This window comes from Trachurus trachurus (genome assembly GCF_905171665.1).
Source record: "Trachurus trachurus genome assembly, chromosome: 4".
Classification (NCBI taxonomy): domain Eukaryota; kingdom Metazoa; phylum Chordata; class Actinopteri; order Carangiformes; family Carangidae; genus Trachurus; species Trachurus trachurus.
Window position 1 is genome coordinate 14,563,221 of NC_139898.1, and position 16,409 is coordinate 14,579,629.

At 44.6% G+C, this 16,409-nt stretch overlaps 1 protein-coding gene across 4 annotated transcripts; it reads right to left on the reverse strand.

The window, feature by feature from the left end:
* Nucleotides 1-1,196: 1,196 nt before the first annotated feature.
* ssbp3b (single stranded DNA binding protein 3b) lies at nucleotides 1,197-16,317 on the reverse strand. Of its 4 annotated transcripts, none has more exons than XM_083970565.1 (18): nucleotides 16,150-16,317; nucleotides 15,319-15,391; nucleotides 15,136-15,197; nucleotides 14,963-15,047; nucleotides 8,005-8,094; nucleotides 6,040-6,114; nucleotides 5,741-5,803; nucleotides 5,574-5,637; nucleotides 5,398-5,471; nucleotides 5,174-5,238; nucleotides 5,027-5,075; nucleotides 4,699-4,734; nucleotides 4,509-4,563; nucleotides 4,366-4,430; nucleotides 3,243-3,321; nucleotides 3,117-3,145; nucleotides 2,910-3,011; nucleotides 1,197-2,650 (listed from the first exon to the last, which is right to left on the reverse strand). In XM_083970565.1, the coding sequence occupies exons 1-18, from the start codon at nucleotides 16,203-16,205 to the stop codon at nucleotides 2,621-2,623; spliced, it is 1,152 nt and encodes a 383-aa protein (XP_083826691.1). In that variant the 5' UTR covers nucleotides 16,206-16,317; the 3' UTR covers nucleotides 1,197-2,620. The 4 variants fall into 4 exon arrangements, with proteins under 4 accessions (XP_083826691.1, XP_083826690.1, XP_083826693.1 ...); XM_083970564.1 differs by having other exon boundaries at nucleotides 4,648-4,734; XM_083970567.1 differs by lacking the exon at nucleotides 6,040-6,114.
* Nucleotides 16,318-16,409: the final 92 nt, after the last annotated feature.

A 16,409-nucleotide genomic window follows, 5' to 3' on the forward strand; every position in this document is an offset into this window, starting at 1 on the left:
ACGCCTGGATCATAAAGTAAAAACCGAAAACTTGATGTACAGTGAGTTTGGGAAGTGTAAATGTCGTGTAGTCTGGTGTGATCCACTGAAGGCCAGCAGAGGGCAATGTGAAGCCATTTTCTTTCTCCAGAAGGAGAACAACAGACTACAAAAAAGCCTGACTTTGGAATGACCCTTCAGATAATCTTCAAAACCATTTATTTTGATCGAGTCCTGTGTTTTTATTTTTTACCTATTTTTGATGCATTGGCTGCACTGTGTTGAGACTAGCACTTGCATCAAGACAAGAGGCTCATTATCTAAAGGAAGTGGACCTTTCATTGTAAAATTCAGCTTCTTTAAAGGCAGATTTCAGTCAAGGTACCGATACTTAACTAAAGCAGACATGACCAAAGACAAAAGTGGCACAATGAGAGAAGCACATTATTGGGGCTGTACATTTAGCAGTTTGAATTTTTATAATGTCCTTTGTATTTTAGCTGTTTTGGTTATATGTTTGTCAACTTTCACAGACCTCAATTTGATGCAACAAAAAAAAAGAAGAAACATTTCAATACTTAAATAATTGTCCCAAGAAAAAGGTGAGAAATCTAAACAGAACTTGATTTTCTTTTTCACCTTAATCAGCTTGTAACCCCCCACTGGAGTGGTCCCAACCTACAGCCTGGGAACCAGTGTCCCTTTTTCTATCCTCAGCAGGCTCAGCCCCAGTGTGTAGATGTAGAGGGTTTTCCTCTGCCAAATACTGCGCTCATGCTCCAGGATTTCCTCTTACTGGTCTGCCGGCTGTGGACTACAGCTCCCCCTGGCTCCCCCACAGGGATCACTGAGTGAAGACATACAGTAAGTGATCTGATGAGGCCGGCACTTCCTGCCTGCTACGAGCTAGCCTGTGTATGTGTGGTGCCACTGGAGCAGTATCAGGCGAAGAAAAGACTGAATATGATGTTAACTGCTGGGTCCATGCGGATAGTCTATACCCATTTATACCATGACTCCTTCCTTTACTCTGATGCTACAAAACAACCTATGGCATTTTTTCTGCAGTCAAATAAATGGTTTGTTATGTGTGCTAATTAACTGTTCATTTCACACTTGTCATACTGACAGCTTCAATAACAAACCTCTGATGTGTGATGTGGCATGAACAACACTGAGTCAAAATAACACAACCCACACGGTGAAATAAGTTATTGTAAAATTATATTAACAAGCAATCTTTCCTCAATTTGAAATAAAAAAATATCAGCAAATAAAGGCAACATAGGACAGATGTGTATAATGCGTAATGTTCACAGGAAAAAAAAAAAAAATGAAACAAAAATTCTCATCACATTTACAAGACTGCTGCTAAGTTTATAATGATGCCTACTAGAATCAATTTAGAAAGCTTTGACTAACTGAATAACTGGGGAAATATACATAGTCAAAGATTGTATCAAAATATAAAAAAATGTGTGGGTCGGCAAAGGGGCGGGGGCGGGGAGGGGGGGGGCAAGTAGACGACCATTGATACAGGAGGGGAAGTATGAACAACCAATATGCATGAGATTAAAATGGGCAGCTCATTCATAGCCATTTCATCATAATCAACCAAACTGGAAATAACACAGAAGGCTACGACGATGAAGAGCACAGAGTGTTAAGCACAGGCAGGTAAAGAGATATACACCACATCTTAAAGCAGGTGTCCACATAGAGAAGAGCAGCACTAGGTAGTATGTTGTACACAGATTCTCAGCATTCATGCACTCACTTCTCATGCCGAAGTCTGGTTTCCCTTGACAGAGCGCAACGGCAGCCCGGCTGTTTTAAACGAAAACAGCGAGGAGCGCCGCCGGGTGGCACGGCCGTCAACCATAAGAGACCGGAAACTGATCAAGGGTGATCGATTTGACGTTGCAGGAACCATCTGAGCACTTTCATACTGTGAAAGGTGGTCACAATAAAAGCCGTCGTCTTTCACATCTTTTTCCCCCTTAAAAACCTCTTTAAATAGAAGAGTGGGCATCGGGAAGAATAGTACATTATTCTGAAAGGTGGCCACAGAGTAAAAGGCAAAATTCTGAGTCCTGTGTCAACTGACTGTTTGTGACACAGTATGCATGGCAATAAGTAAAATGACGAGACAAAGACTTTCCAAGCACACAATGCATATGCACACTCTCCAGTGTTTTAAGTGACAAAAGCGGAGACATTTCCTGCACATCTTGCACCACAAAGCAATAATTAAAAAGTACAAGAGGTAAACTTCAACCATTTTTTTTCTCTTCGCTCTGGGGCTGAGGAGATCGAGGGGACTGAAAGGGGTTGGCGGGAGATACGGGGAGGGGATGGGGGGGCTCTGCAAAGAACATAAAACGTGTCATGTATGCATTTCAGTAGCTGGTTTTTGTCACACTTGGGGCTGTGGTAAATGGAGAAATTGTCCTTCATTTTGAGCAAGGAGCAGTAGTCGCCAGCCATTTTGATTTTTTTCTCCGATCAGCATTCTGGCGATAGTGCGGAACCAAAGTGGCGCCTGTCCCTGATTCGGTGCTGATGTGTTTGGCCGTGTCCTATAGTGAGTTCAGATCCTTGGAATGATGGCAAATAATGTTGGGCGGGGGGCGGATGGAGGTCACACACTCATCGTCATGGTTGGAGAGTACTACAGAGGCACAGAGAGGAGAGGATTAAAACTCACATCCACAAACACTTTTTTCCCCCTGGCGAGCGCTCCTTGGTTTAACGCACAGCTTGCTCTTCACAGCGCTACTGTAGTCGGTGACGTTAATACGCTGTGACTGTGACTTTATTGTGCGGTCAACAGTGCTCTACCTCTGGCTTCCGCACAGTACACCTCTACAGTCGCCAAAAGCCCAGTGATATTAGCTGAGGAGGGGAACTGGAAAGAAGTGGCAACTTACGTTCTCGCTCTGAAAGGAGTGGAGGAAGTTTCCACTCAGCTCCCCGTCATCCCTTGGGGTCCCAGGAGGATTGCTAATGCCACTTAAATTATTTGGGGAATTCTGGAAACAAAGCATGAACAGTTTTTAAAATATATAAAACATTCAACTTTTTTCCACAGATTGAGGTCTAAACGTAAATGTTCTTTGTGTGGTTATAATATTCACCTTGTTCATTCCATCCATATCACCAGAGCCTGAGAATCACACAATATGAAAAACAGTTAAATAAGAAGGAGGTGAAAGTGAACTAATTTATACGTGCAAGAATGATTTGATGTGATGTGGTGTTACCTAGTGACCCGTTCATGTGGTGTGGTTCCATCCCAGCCATGGCTCCCAGGGGTCCGTCAGAGCCGGGGCCCATAGGGAACTGGAGGAGAAACAAGACGGGACAGGACTCACTTATCACACGTCCTCAGCACAGTTCACACACAGCTGACAAGTTCTACGCAACATGTCACAAAAGGAAACCTGTACAACAGTTTCTGTGCAGTAATGCATCCACTTAATTCTGCTGCTGTGAACTTAAGTCCTTCCTCCACTGAAAACAAAAACAGGTTCTGATTATTTCAGCTCCGATACACTGATACAGTAGCCCATGGTGTCACATCACACACAAACACAACCGGTACACTACAAGCATTTGTTTTGTTTCCCAGAGAACTCTCTCTTGTGCATTGCTGGGTGAAGAGGGCGCCACGGGGAGAGTGGAAGTGTGATTTTTAGGAAAGCGAGGACACTAGAGTTGAAGGAAAGTGTTTTTCAACCAGGGCAGCTCCATTTACAAAGAATGGAATTCCCCGCTCTTGGTCTTTCCCTTCAGCAGCAATATGCAGAGCTGGTGCGTGCGTGCGCTGAGTTGATCAGTATAAAGACTATTACTGCCTCACTGCGAGACAGACACAAGACAAATCATATAATGGTGTCGGCGTTGGACATAAAAAATCCAAAGAAGATTCTTGCACTTACACATATCACATAAATTTAAGAACAGAATCATTTTTAGTCCAAGATGAATTTGCCCAACGTGGACACAGACCTAGGGATGGAAATCTTCACTTTCCACCGGCTACATGCAGCCATTAGACAAAGAACTGTATTGATCTGAGGAGGTCAGGTGTTTGGTGTATGGTAGAGGCTTTTCAAAACAATCAGTTAAGATTACAACACATTGTGAGCCTCAGCCACTTAACTGCAGTCCTCTGTCAACCGCATCTTTATTAAGCTGTCGCTCATTGTAATTACAGCTTTATTTGAAATTAGGGGACTGGTTTGGTACAAAAATGGATACAAGTTGTTACGTTGTTAGGAAGCAGCAAAATAATTTTCTGAAACAGGTTAATGCAAACTGTGCTAAATCTCAAAATAGATTAATCAATTTTCACATTTAATGAAGATTGAAGACTGCACTTACATTATTTCGGTTGCCTGGTCCAGTGTTGATCATGGTGTATAAATTGTCACCAGAGTTGTTAGAGTCTGAAAATACAATATATTGTTATTGGATACTGCATGAAAAGCATAATGATTAACATATTAGGTCAGGAAATCACTAACCTGCAGGGCTGGGCATGATGGGAGTTCCCGGGGGTCCTCCGCCTCCAGATGCCCCCTTGGGAGAAGGAGTTGAAAATTAAATAATCATTACAGATGTGCATTATTAAGAAAAATAATTCAAATTCTATTGTGCTATTACGTCATAGATTCTGTAGCATGGAGGAGTTAAGACGTCAGGATGTTGACTCACCCCATATGCACCGGGAGAGGGTGATGAGTAAGGCATCTGAAACCAAAAGCGCAAAGCGCAAACATTACAGACCAGAAATGAGAGTGCAAACCATTTTCTATACCTCAAAATGTCATCATTCATCATTTGATCAACCTAACACCATTATGGCCGTCTGTCCAACCGTCTGTGGAAACCGTGACACATAATACTACAATTACATCCCAGACTAAAACCTTGGAGCACATTAAACCTCTGCCGCTCTGAGAGGAGATCTGCCTGCAATTTGAACCACCATTTCTTGGGGTGTATGTGTGTTTGTGTATTTGTGTGTGTGATTAGTACTCACAGAGTTGGCATTGTTAGGATTGGGCCATGGCCGACCGGTCCCTGGGCCCCTAGATGGTAAGACCGACAGACACCTTAGTAAGATATTGTATTTGGGTTGAAATACTTTGAGATGGAATATATTCACAAATAAAAAAAAAAGGCTCACATGTTCACTCCTGGCATACCAGGACCCATGGTGTTGTGTGGAGGCCGCATCCCCCCACCGAAGTTCTGAGAACAAAGCAAAGAATCATAGTATGAGATTGTGCCACAAAAGAAAACAAACAAAACCTTTTACAAACAGGGCTCTCTCATCACCAGAACCAGCTGAGTAAAACAATGAGGAGTCGGTCTTCAACACTTATTCTATGCGAGTGGAGTAGTAGCTACCTGTGGACCAGGCCCCATGGGTCCCATGCCTCGGGGGCCGCCCATTCTCTGCATTGGCCCCAGGTTAGGATGGCCTGTGGGGATAAAAGCAGTTCATATGAAGAGAGACACCAGGAAGTCATTTCTCTGCTGCAGATAGAGAGTGAAGTTAAAGAGTGCTCAGTGCTGATTCAGACCTTGTGGTCGTGTGGGATCCATATTCGGCAACATGGGGTGAGGACCTGGTCCTCCGCCTGGTGGCTATGGGGGATAAAACACAAAAATCAGATTAAACTTAAATTTCAAATACATGCTGTGTGTATTGTGCATAAATTGTGTGTGTGTGTGTGAGTGAGAGGTCTACCTGGTTGGCCATCCTGATGGGGGGGCCTCTTGGGCCTCCAGCAAAGCGAGGCGACATAAAGGACTAGAACAGACACACAATTGCTCCGTGAGATTTCCATAAAGCAGTGATATACATCTCCTTAAATGTAGCACTATTCTAATTTCTCAACAGCACGGTTGTTTGTGTGAATATAGACAGCGCCATAAAGCAATAAGCTGAGACAAATGCCAAAGCATGAAGCATCAGCACTGAGAACCGGCGTTCCCAAATGACTGCGGACAGCAAAAACAGAGAGAAAGAGGGAGAGGGAGCATTACCTGACTGTGAGGTCCCATCATACTGTTAGGGGGAGGAGGTTGAGGGTGAGGAGAGCCCTGGGGACCAGGAGGACCCTGTGGCATTGCACAAAATGAAGAGGCACAGGAGGGAGAGAGGGGAGGATGAGACGAATAAAGAAGGTGGGAGCGAGGAACAGAAGTGACAACAGAGGGGCAGAGAGAGAAGCAGGGTTACTGCAGGGCAGAGGACAGTAGGAAGGCAAGAACCAAAGTGTTGCGCGCAAAAAAAAAAAGTAAAAATGTACAAAAACAAGATGCTCATTTTCATGTCCCAAACACAGTGGCCCTCATTTATCAAACTTGCGCAGGATCTGGTGTAGATTCTGGTGTAAATATCAGTGTACGCCAAGTGTCACGTGTGATTTACTAAAAGTGTGTACGCTGCTGATTTCGGCGTAGATTTAGAACCGGCGTAGTGGTGATAAATCCGGCGGCTGAAAACCAGCGTAATTTAAATGTCACGCCCCGATATATTCCTGCTTTAGAGGTGTCGCCCTGCCCCTTTTACGACATGGAAACACGGAAGACGGCCAAGAAGAGGGACTTTACTGACATTACCGCGTTGAACAGGGAGAGGGCGGCAACATTAAATATCTGGACATTGAACAGGGAGAGGGCGGCAACATTAAATATCGGGACATTGATAGATTGATAGATTTTGTGATTGATAAGCGTCGTCCCGGTGGATGGAGGCTGCAGACTCATGTGTCACCGACCACGTCAGGAAACCCAGCGACCTCATGAAACGCTCCTGCAGTTTACTAAACACAAGTGATTGAGGAGAAATCATATGCATATTACTGCTGCGAACGCGACTTTATGACCATCAGCACCGCTGGCATGTTTGGGCTGATGGAGGGATGTGAAACACCAGCCCGATCTCCCGCTGACAGGTCCTGGTGACGGGGGGAAAAAAAGAAAAAAAAACACTCCGCCGCGGAGATCAGCGGCACCTGTACCGTACGCTCACGCTCAGATTGATAAATGCCGATCCTTGCGGTGAATTTGGTGTACACCCATTTTTCTGGTGTACGCAAGTTTGATAAATGAGGGCCAGTGAGAGAGAGAGACAGAGAGAGAGAGAGAGAGAGAGAGAGCAGAGAAGAGCAAGCGAATGATTTAGCCTTGAATGAGAGAGAAGAGACAGAGAGATGGAGAGGGTGTGTGCTCTTTTGCCTGTCAGTCAAGACATTAAGAAGCCTGCTGCATGCAGCATGTTATCAGTGCTAATTTCCCTGAATTAACAGCATCAATTAAGCTCTATGCAATTAGCTCTACAACAACACTAAACACCGGCACTGTGTTGCTAATGTTGCTGATCTGACAAGAGAGTGAGAGGTCTAATTGAGTCTCCTCCTCAATTCTGGTATAGAGGGCGTGTGTGTGGGTGATCATTTATCACTGTCAAAATGTCTTTCCTGATATTAACATGATCGCATAATAAGTCACGGCTTTGTGGCGTCTGTTTTTGTAATGGGGCGGATAGTTTGGTCTAGCGGTGGCAGGGCCACACTGCAATGTCTATGTCACCTCTTGGAGGTAGTTCCACACAGCTGCCTGCCAAGAGTTTGTCCTCATGAGATATTGATTTACAGTAGGTGCTGCACCTTTCGATTTCTCCATTAGGGAAAATGGCCACGCCTGTCCTGTTTACAGCGCTGGTGGGGCCCAAGGCAGACAGAACGTCTATGATGTTTACTACAAGTTCACTGAGCCGAGTGGAGCAAAACAAAAAGGACCCAAACCAGGGCCGACGCCGATGTGAGCGTCTACGGCTCCACAGTATAAACGATACGTTTTACACAGCTGCAGGCTGTACGAGCGCAGCTAGGAATATGATCAACCATCAATTCATTTGTCCATCTAGTGGAGGTTAGGTTATGACAATTCTGATAATTGATAGCAGAGATTAAAAGCCAATTAGTGTAGTGACTGGGGACTGACCTGGAAAAAGCCGGGTGGCATGGGTCCTCCTGGCATGCCCTCACCGGGGGGCATCCCCCCCATCACAGGACTGGGGGCTGCTGCTGCACTCTAAGATGGAGAGATAGACAGAGCAGCAACATTATAAACTCTCCACTGTGCTGCACAATACAAGCTACCTGCTAACACAGCATACTGTTCAACATTTATTTTGCCCCTTCTTGAACACGACACTTCTTGGCACAGCTCGTCCCAGGAGGAGTGCATGTAAGGAATCCAATATGCATTTGGATTAACTCAAAAAGAAAGAAAGAAAGAAAGAAAGAAAGAAAGAAAGAAAGAAAGAAAGAAAGAAAGAAAGAAAGCAGAACAGAAAGTGCCAAACACACTCAGCAGGCCTGACATCATTTGTGGGTCACCTGTATGAAAGAGAATTAACAGGGTCCTCCTTATTGAGGGTTCGGGGCCCTGCTGATCCAGGATCCAGTGGGTCAGATATGGATCAGCGGGATTCACTGAGTCAGTGGCTCCAAAGTGCTGCTGCACAGCAGGGGCTCGCTGGGCCGATTTCCTGCTCAAACCGCAGCCCTAATTCACTAATGTGCCATTTGCTTCGGTCACACGCTCCTAATTGACTGAGTTTTTCTTCCCCTGTAGCCGGAGCAATCTGAGATGAGCTAATGTCTTCAGAGCTGCGGGGTTTAGCTCGCAGAGGACGGCTACAGATGGAGAGGAGCTCCTTCTGTCCATTTGTTAATGCGTAGCTCACTTGCATTGTAGAGCAGATGTACGTAAACAGGTATTACAGGATTACTACATTGATAGATGTAGAAGCAGCTCCCCCCCACCCTTCCCTCCCACACACACACACACACACACACACTCGTCGTCTCTGTCCAAAGCCCAACAGACATCACTGGTTAATAGCCAACACACTCCCTGGTATCGACTGCACCTTCCCTAATTATATCTGCCCAGGCCGCCACTGCAGGGCCACTGTGAAATACCTCAGCAGGGAGAGAAGTGAGGCCACAGGGAAAAGTCACGTCTCATCAGGCCCTGCCACCACCGACACACACACACAAACCATCTTCAGGAGGTGAATCCAGATGGGGAGAAATCCTAAACTGTGCAAACCACCAGAGTTTTTCATCCATAACTGTTGAAAACATGGAGTTCTCTGTGGCTTTACAGACTCTACTTGCATCCAGTGAAATTCCTCAAACTTAAATTTCAGACATAAAGAGTTCCTCTAAGGTAAATAAATATCAACCAAGAGTTAAAGTTTTAGATGAAACTGTCTCACAGCACCTGCTTCTATTAGACCTGCACTGGTACATGAATCCACAGCCCTCTAAAGCTCCTACTTTGCTAAATGCTGAGAAGAAAAGGTGTTGCTTTAAAGTGCGGTGTGTCACTTACATGTGACACACAGCATCAAAAATATACCTTGTGCACATGTGTGTGGTCAAATATAACCATTTGTGATGATGTGGTGAAGGTGTGACACTTGAAAGGGGAAAGGGCGTGTATTTGATTAAAGAATTAATAGGAAACCTTGTCAGTATCGCAGTGCACAGATAGGACTTGACCTGTCTTATTGTACATAACATTCAGTTCTATTAGTTTTGCTGTTTTGTACCTTTTCCATGAGTACATTTAATCACTAGGCTAACACCGAGACAACATCAACAGTGTCTCAATCATTCATATAATTGCACCTTATTTGACAAAGACATTTGACTTGATTTAATTCGTACTTGTAATACTTTAGGAGCGCCTCCACTTAAGTAATATTATGAAAATATGATTTTGTTTTTGGCATTTAATCTGATGCCAGAATTAGTGCCATTTGGGAGTTGGTGTACACTTAACAGCAGCTCCACATCAGCACTGCAAGAAGGAAACATGACCAAATCAACTTCATAGGAAACCCAACCTGTTTTGCAAGAATTAAACTGCCCACACAACATGTCCATATGCAAATTAGACAAACAGCAAAGTTAAGAAACCACACTGCCTGAAACAATTACTGGCTTGGTAGTAGTCATCCACCAGGCAAGTACGCTATCAAACCTTCATGGCCTGACAGATAAACAAAGTGAGTAAATATTTACACTGTCCCTCTAACAATAATATCTCATTAATATCTTTTGTCATAACCGATTTGATCAGAGGCTTCAGAAGCATCTCAGGAGCATCAACATCGGTGATGTTAACTGGTAATAATTTCTTGAAGACAGCAGTGGTGGACATGGTCTCTGTCATACTTGCAGGTTTTGGCTATCACTACAATTTTGCTAACTTTATCTTTTGTGACAGGAACTAGCAGCACTGAGACCGCAGAGTCAAGGACAACACAGTTAACTAGGAAGCAAGTAAAAGTTTTAAGAAGAGGAACAAGTGTTTGATGAGCATATTTCGAGTATTGTGGTCAGTTCCCTGTATCCTATATATATCTCTAGCTTCTTTGAGATACAGTAAAGTCAACTTCATTGACAGTAACTCCGTAACCTTAAAAAGTCATGTGAGTCACTCGCACCATTTGCAGTGGATGGCGAGGGGGTTATACAGTTATTCATAGTTGTGACCTCTTTTCAAATTTTAAGGTAACTACTTTGTCAGTTTCCTGGCAAACCTGAGAGTGATCTAATTAATATCAGTGAGGCAGATGATGCATCTAGACGTATCGTTTGCTACAACTAACATAAAGGCTAACAACATTAATCACCAATTTCTGCATGTATAAAAAGATCATCATGATATGATATAGCGGCCTTTGACCTTTGCCGTTCTTCACTTTTTCTTTTTTTTTTTAAGTTTACGAATGCAGGAATTCTTTGTCCAAATTGAAAGAACATTTGCCTGGCTGGTACATTTAATTATTCACATTTTTATTGACTTGAAAGTGTTAAGCAATCACACATTGCAGTTCTCTTCTGTCCTTGTAATTTGCTATCACTCGATGAGGGAATTAAGTTCTTTAACTTAACAAACATAGCAACAACATGGTATTAGGCTTCCTGTAACAGAGCCCAATGTTAACCACAAAACACATGTCAGATGTACAGACACAGCAATGAAGCTTGTTTCAGGAGGTTTTGCCTTCAACCAACTTTGTTTATTTATTTGTTTTTCTGTCGGCAGGATTACGCAAAAAGCACTGAACTGATTAGCACCCAACTCGATGGAGGGATGTGGCACAAACCAGGAACAACCCGTTCAATTTTGGGGTAAAGAGCTAGACTTAATTTGAATTTTTCTCTGTTGTTGGGCACTGGCAGATGTCCGCACTCGCGAAGTGCCCTTCTAGTATAAGTAAAACTTTATGGGAATAGTTTAGAATGATTATAGCTTCAAGCTGTGAAACTTGTCTGGTGACAATGGCGGGTTGTGGTGTTACCGTCTACGATCGACTCAATAAAGCTCATCGACAGTGAGATTCAGGCTAAGAGAACAGGAATGGTATTTAAATTTCATCTCACTTGATTATTTCAATTCGATTTAAGCTTTCACAAGATCAGTATTTTATTCTCCAATTCTGGGAAATTTGTTTTGTGAAGAGATGCGTATCTTAACCCAAAGTCTACTTCTCTGGCGTACAGTAATTGTAAGCAGATGTTAGTCTGTCTATCACGATCTTAGTGGAGATAAAGTCTGCAGTTTATGGCTGGTTTCATTGTAGAGTGGTATATGCTCACACAGTCACTCTGTCTGGCCCCTTTGTAGTGAAACAGCGACGGCTGTTTGTTTTGTTCCTCTACTCTTAAGTAGCCCATTCCTGGAATGAGGCCTAAAAAGAAATGAAGAAGTAAAACAAAGCCGTACTTAAAAGGTATTGCCCACCAAGTCATAAAACGGTGTCAACCATCTACACACTCTGCGGACATCGGAAACAGTTAGTAGCAACATGCGTGGTGGTGGGTTCCTGGTCATGTTATGTTAGATTTTTATCATCATGTCCCTCTGAAGCTCACAGCTGTGCTCGCTGGACTGCCTGAAACAGACTGATGCTGCTTTTGGTCTAAACGAGCCACGTCTCCCCGCAGACTCTGTGGTACAGGAAGGGGACAGATGTCTCAGCCCTGCCTCGGGCTATGAGGCTCTTGTCCAGGGCCTTCCTTACAACTTCCCAGGGGACCGCCTTTAATACAGACTGCCCCCCCCCTCCCCCCTGGCTCCCCCCAAACTCATAATGATTCAGCATGGACATGCGTGTACTGAAGAGCGTACAAGCAATTCAAGCCAAACAAATTTTCCCCGAATCCCTGAAATCTCTGCAAGAGGTTACTAAAGGCCAGAGTGGCAGCGGATGTGCTTGTGCTGCCTTTATAAAAACAAAAGAGAGGGGGGGGGGGGGGGGGGGGGACACACGGGGGAGAGAGAAGAGGAAAGAGAGGAGGGTGAGGATGAAGAGGTTGACTGAGGTAACTGAAAAAGCAAGGGAAGACACAGGCAGAGAGAGAGAGGGAGAGAGACGCGGACATCTAGAGGAAGAAAAAAGCTGAAGGATTGGAAAGGGGGATGAAGGAGACATGATGAAGGGGGTTGGGCTGCAGCACAGACCACCCAACTGCCGGCTCCTAACCTAGCGTGCTCTTAACAGCCTCACTTCTTCCACTGGAACCAATGCTCAAAAGAAACCAGGCCCTATGTTTAGCTTGTAAATGTTTAACCATCAATCAACATCATAAAACCCAGGCTGGATCCTCACTGGATGTTCACTCCCTCTCTAGTTACTTGTAGCAGGTCCCTTCCACTTCTCATCTCCCTCACCTCCCTCCTCTCTTCCTCCCCCCTCCTCCTCTCCTTATTCCCTCTGCTCCTCCGCGGTGGTGGTGGATGCTGGGCATATGCCACGGTGCCACTCCCCTTTTTTTCCTCCAATCTGCCCCTCAGCTCCATGACAGCCATCAATCAGACGCTGACGCCATGGCGACGGGCCCCCTCGGGGAGCGTTTGTCAGGCCCCAGTGTGAATACGCCGGGGCTTTACGAGCGCTGCCGGCTAACAGAGGAGCACTCACCTCCCCCACACCTAGACAAAGGCTAGGGTCCAAGGACTAGTACTGTCCACACACACACAAACACACACATACATAGAGAGCGACACACACTTCCCTGACCCCCCAGCATCCACAAATGAACCAACATCAGAGCAAAGGGCAACCACAAGATGTCGAGGAGAGCCAACCACACAGAGACTCTCAAAAGCTCCGCACCACAGTAGCACCCTGCCCAGACTGACGTTTCACTGTTCCCTCATTTGCTTAATGTTTTCCATGTTATGAAAATGGTCTCAAGTCAAACCACGGGCCCTGACGGTGTAACAGCTTATTTTGTGTTGTTTATTCTTTCAAAACTGATCTCACAAAGCTTCCTCATTTTAACACAAGGATAACCGTGTCCTGAGTTTCTGCCGTTCTTATACATAAAACATAAGAGTATTTTCACAATGATCTGTAAGGTCTCCGATTTAGAATCCTTAAATTGGCCAGAAATGTGTTCCCCGTTAAAGTCAAAATCACATATTGCACATCTTAACACAAGCAATCAAAAACAACAACAAAAAATCTAAGGAATTGCAGTCAAGTTACCATGAAGCAGGCTGGGTGAGTAAAGGCTGGTTTCAGACTAAACGCGCTCCTCTTTTGTCTGTTTGAGTATGAATAATAAGGAATGTAGTTATTGAAAGGGCAGAGCCACGCTGTAGCCTCTCTTCTGGCTCCCAGGTCACCTGCCAGATCAGGAGGCCGGTTACCCTGACAACCCTATCTGCCACAAGCAGGACCAACATCTCCGTTTTAACCCCTTCCTGCCAGATGCATCACCAACCTCCCCACAAACTGGGCTGTATCGGTCAACCTACAGCATCACTTAACCTGTGCTGTGCTGACACAGCAAAAGCCCGTTTAGCACTTTTATTGTATTTACATCACCTACACAATTCTTCATACTTCCTTTTAGATATGGCCATAGAAACACATGGATGGGAAAAACCGAAGCCACTGACAAGCTGTTTTCATTTTCTTTGATCATCACGAGGCGCCTTTTGATGTCGATTTTGAATGCTGACTCAAAGCAGGAAACAATGCCGCACATGAAAACAGCCCTATCTCCAAAACAGCATAATTATCAAGATGCAAAACGCCCATAACTTGCTAATATAGAAGTGCTTTCATAAATAGGAGTGTTGCACTACAGGATGATGCACTTGCCATGAGTGACAGACATACAATTCAGTTAGAAATCCATTAGGTTCATGTGGACATGAAGTTGAGTTGTCACACATTAGGGCAGTTGAGGGGGTGGTGGGGGTTAAAAAATTAAAAATCAACTGAGAATCAAGTCTTGAAAGTTGTGCCGTACACACAGAAGGTTCTTTTTTTAGTCTTTACAACTGAGACAGGGTGCTCGAGCCTGGTGTGGACAAGGGGGAGAGCACTCGACAGGTCTGACTCAGGACCTGCTGACATCAGCATCATCTTCCCAGAAGCCCATAAAGCTCATTGTTGGGCACATCTTTCGACCCACCAACGGGGCAAGATGACCGATCGTAAATTCAAAAGAAATAAAAAAGTACTGTACAAAACTGCACTTGGTAGTTAAATAAAAGGTGGGAGATGAGTTACATCTCTAGAACAGTGTGCAAACTATAGTTAAGACTGCACATAAAGAGCAGAGAGCAGACAGGCATTGTTTGAGGATGAGTCATTATAAAATTCTTCAAGCTAAAAGGGAATCACAATAACCTGAAGAATGGCAGCTGTATTGCTCTTGAGGGAGAATGTGGGAGATGTTGTAACATCTTGAGTATTGACAGAGATTAGGAGCACTTTTCTCTGAAAAAAAAAGAAAACCTCTGACTCACAGCCTGATCTGGAGGAACATTATTTACACCATTTCTGAGACAGCAAAGTTGTTGTTGTCTTCTTCAGAAGAGATATGTGCAACAGTTCCCATGTAAGCACAGTACTCACGTAATCATGGAAGGCTTTCGCTTCGCTGGAGTGGTCACATGTCTCTCTCCTCTCCGGTGCAGCACAATACAAGTCCCAGAATACGCTGTGGACAAGACAGGTCATGAAGCAAACAAAACCACACAAACAACCCCTGGACATGTTTACGTGGAGATCAGAATACCACCACTTACCACCACCAGGAATGGAGGAATCCAGGGGGTTCTCCGAGTGTTATGTTTTTCTCCCATCGAATCTTAGAGAGCGGGATATAATCACTCATGTTAAGTCAATTTAAGTGCATTTTACAAGATAGATCATGCAGTACATTTAAAGGGCAGATTATAACATGGCTAAACTTTTGACCAAAAGCTCACCTCTGATAAAAAGGTCTGTGCAGACTTCTGTGCCCCTATGTGTAACAAATACTCATAGACGTATAGAGCCAACCTGTATGGAAAAAAAAAATTGATCATCTTAGGTGTAATTTAAAATATACATATATATATATATAAACAGACAGTAAATAGTTAAGTAAACATCAGGTAAAACATCAGGTTAATTCTTCTATGGGCACCCTGAGTGACTATAGAGTCAGGCACAGGCCCTCTGAACAATGGCTGCCAAATAGCCTATGCCAAAAAAATTAAATGGGGACTGTGCAACCAAGCCAAGCCTGGTGAAGATCCACAACAATGAGAATGATACAAGAAAGTAGCAAAGCGGCAGTATAATTTAACACCGTGCTGTGAAAACATATAAAAACATAGCACCAGCCCGCTGTGTATTGGCTAGGAGCAGTATCCTGGTGGCACTGATGGGGCTGAGGGAAATAAAAACGGAGCCTATCCAGAGAGAGAGCGCAACAGAGAAAACAATGTACTGTGTTGCAAAGCGATGTGTTATTGTTTTCTGCTTTCAAGAGCTCTCGGCTTAAAAAGAAAAACGACAAAAAATACGAGACAACTGTCGCTTAAAACACAGCCAAACTGCCACAGAGGACCGTGTAAAAGAGGCAGCGTTGAGCCAGAGGCAGCAGAAACACGGCTGAGAGCAGGAATGGCGAGCAGACAAGGCGGTTCATTCAATTGCAGCGTCGGTAGGAGGAAATCGCCTCTCGCTAGCCCTGTCCAGCGAACAACAGAGGAGCGAGAGCGAACAACTTGCGAGGCAGAAAATACACAATAATAAACGTTTTCTGAGCTTACTTTTCTCGTGCTTGGCCGTCAGACGGTACCGGGGTGCCTTTGCCTTTGGGGAACATTGTTTTGTGTGGGAGGACGCCGCCTTCTCTGTCTTTTTTTTCGCTATTTCATCTGTCAGATCATCGCGGCCGCGACCCTCTCGCACTCCAACCGCACTCCTCCTCCTCAACCCGACGACTCAACCGAGCCTGGTCCGGAGGGGGAAGAGGTGGGCCCGGGCCTGACTGACGCGCCCCACAGCCAACCAGAGCGCGTCTTTCCGC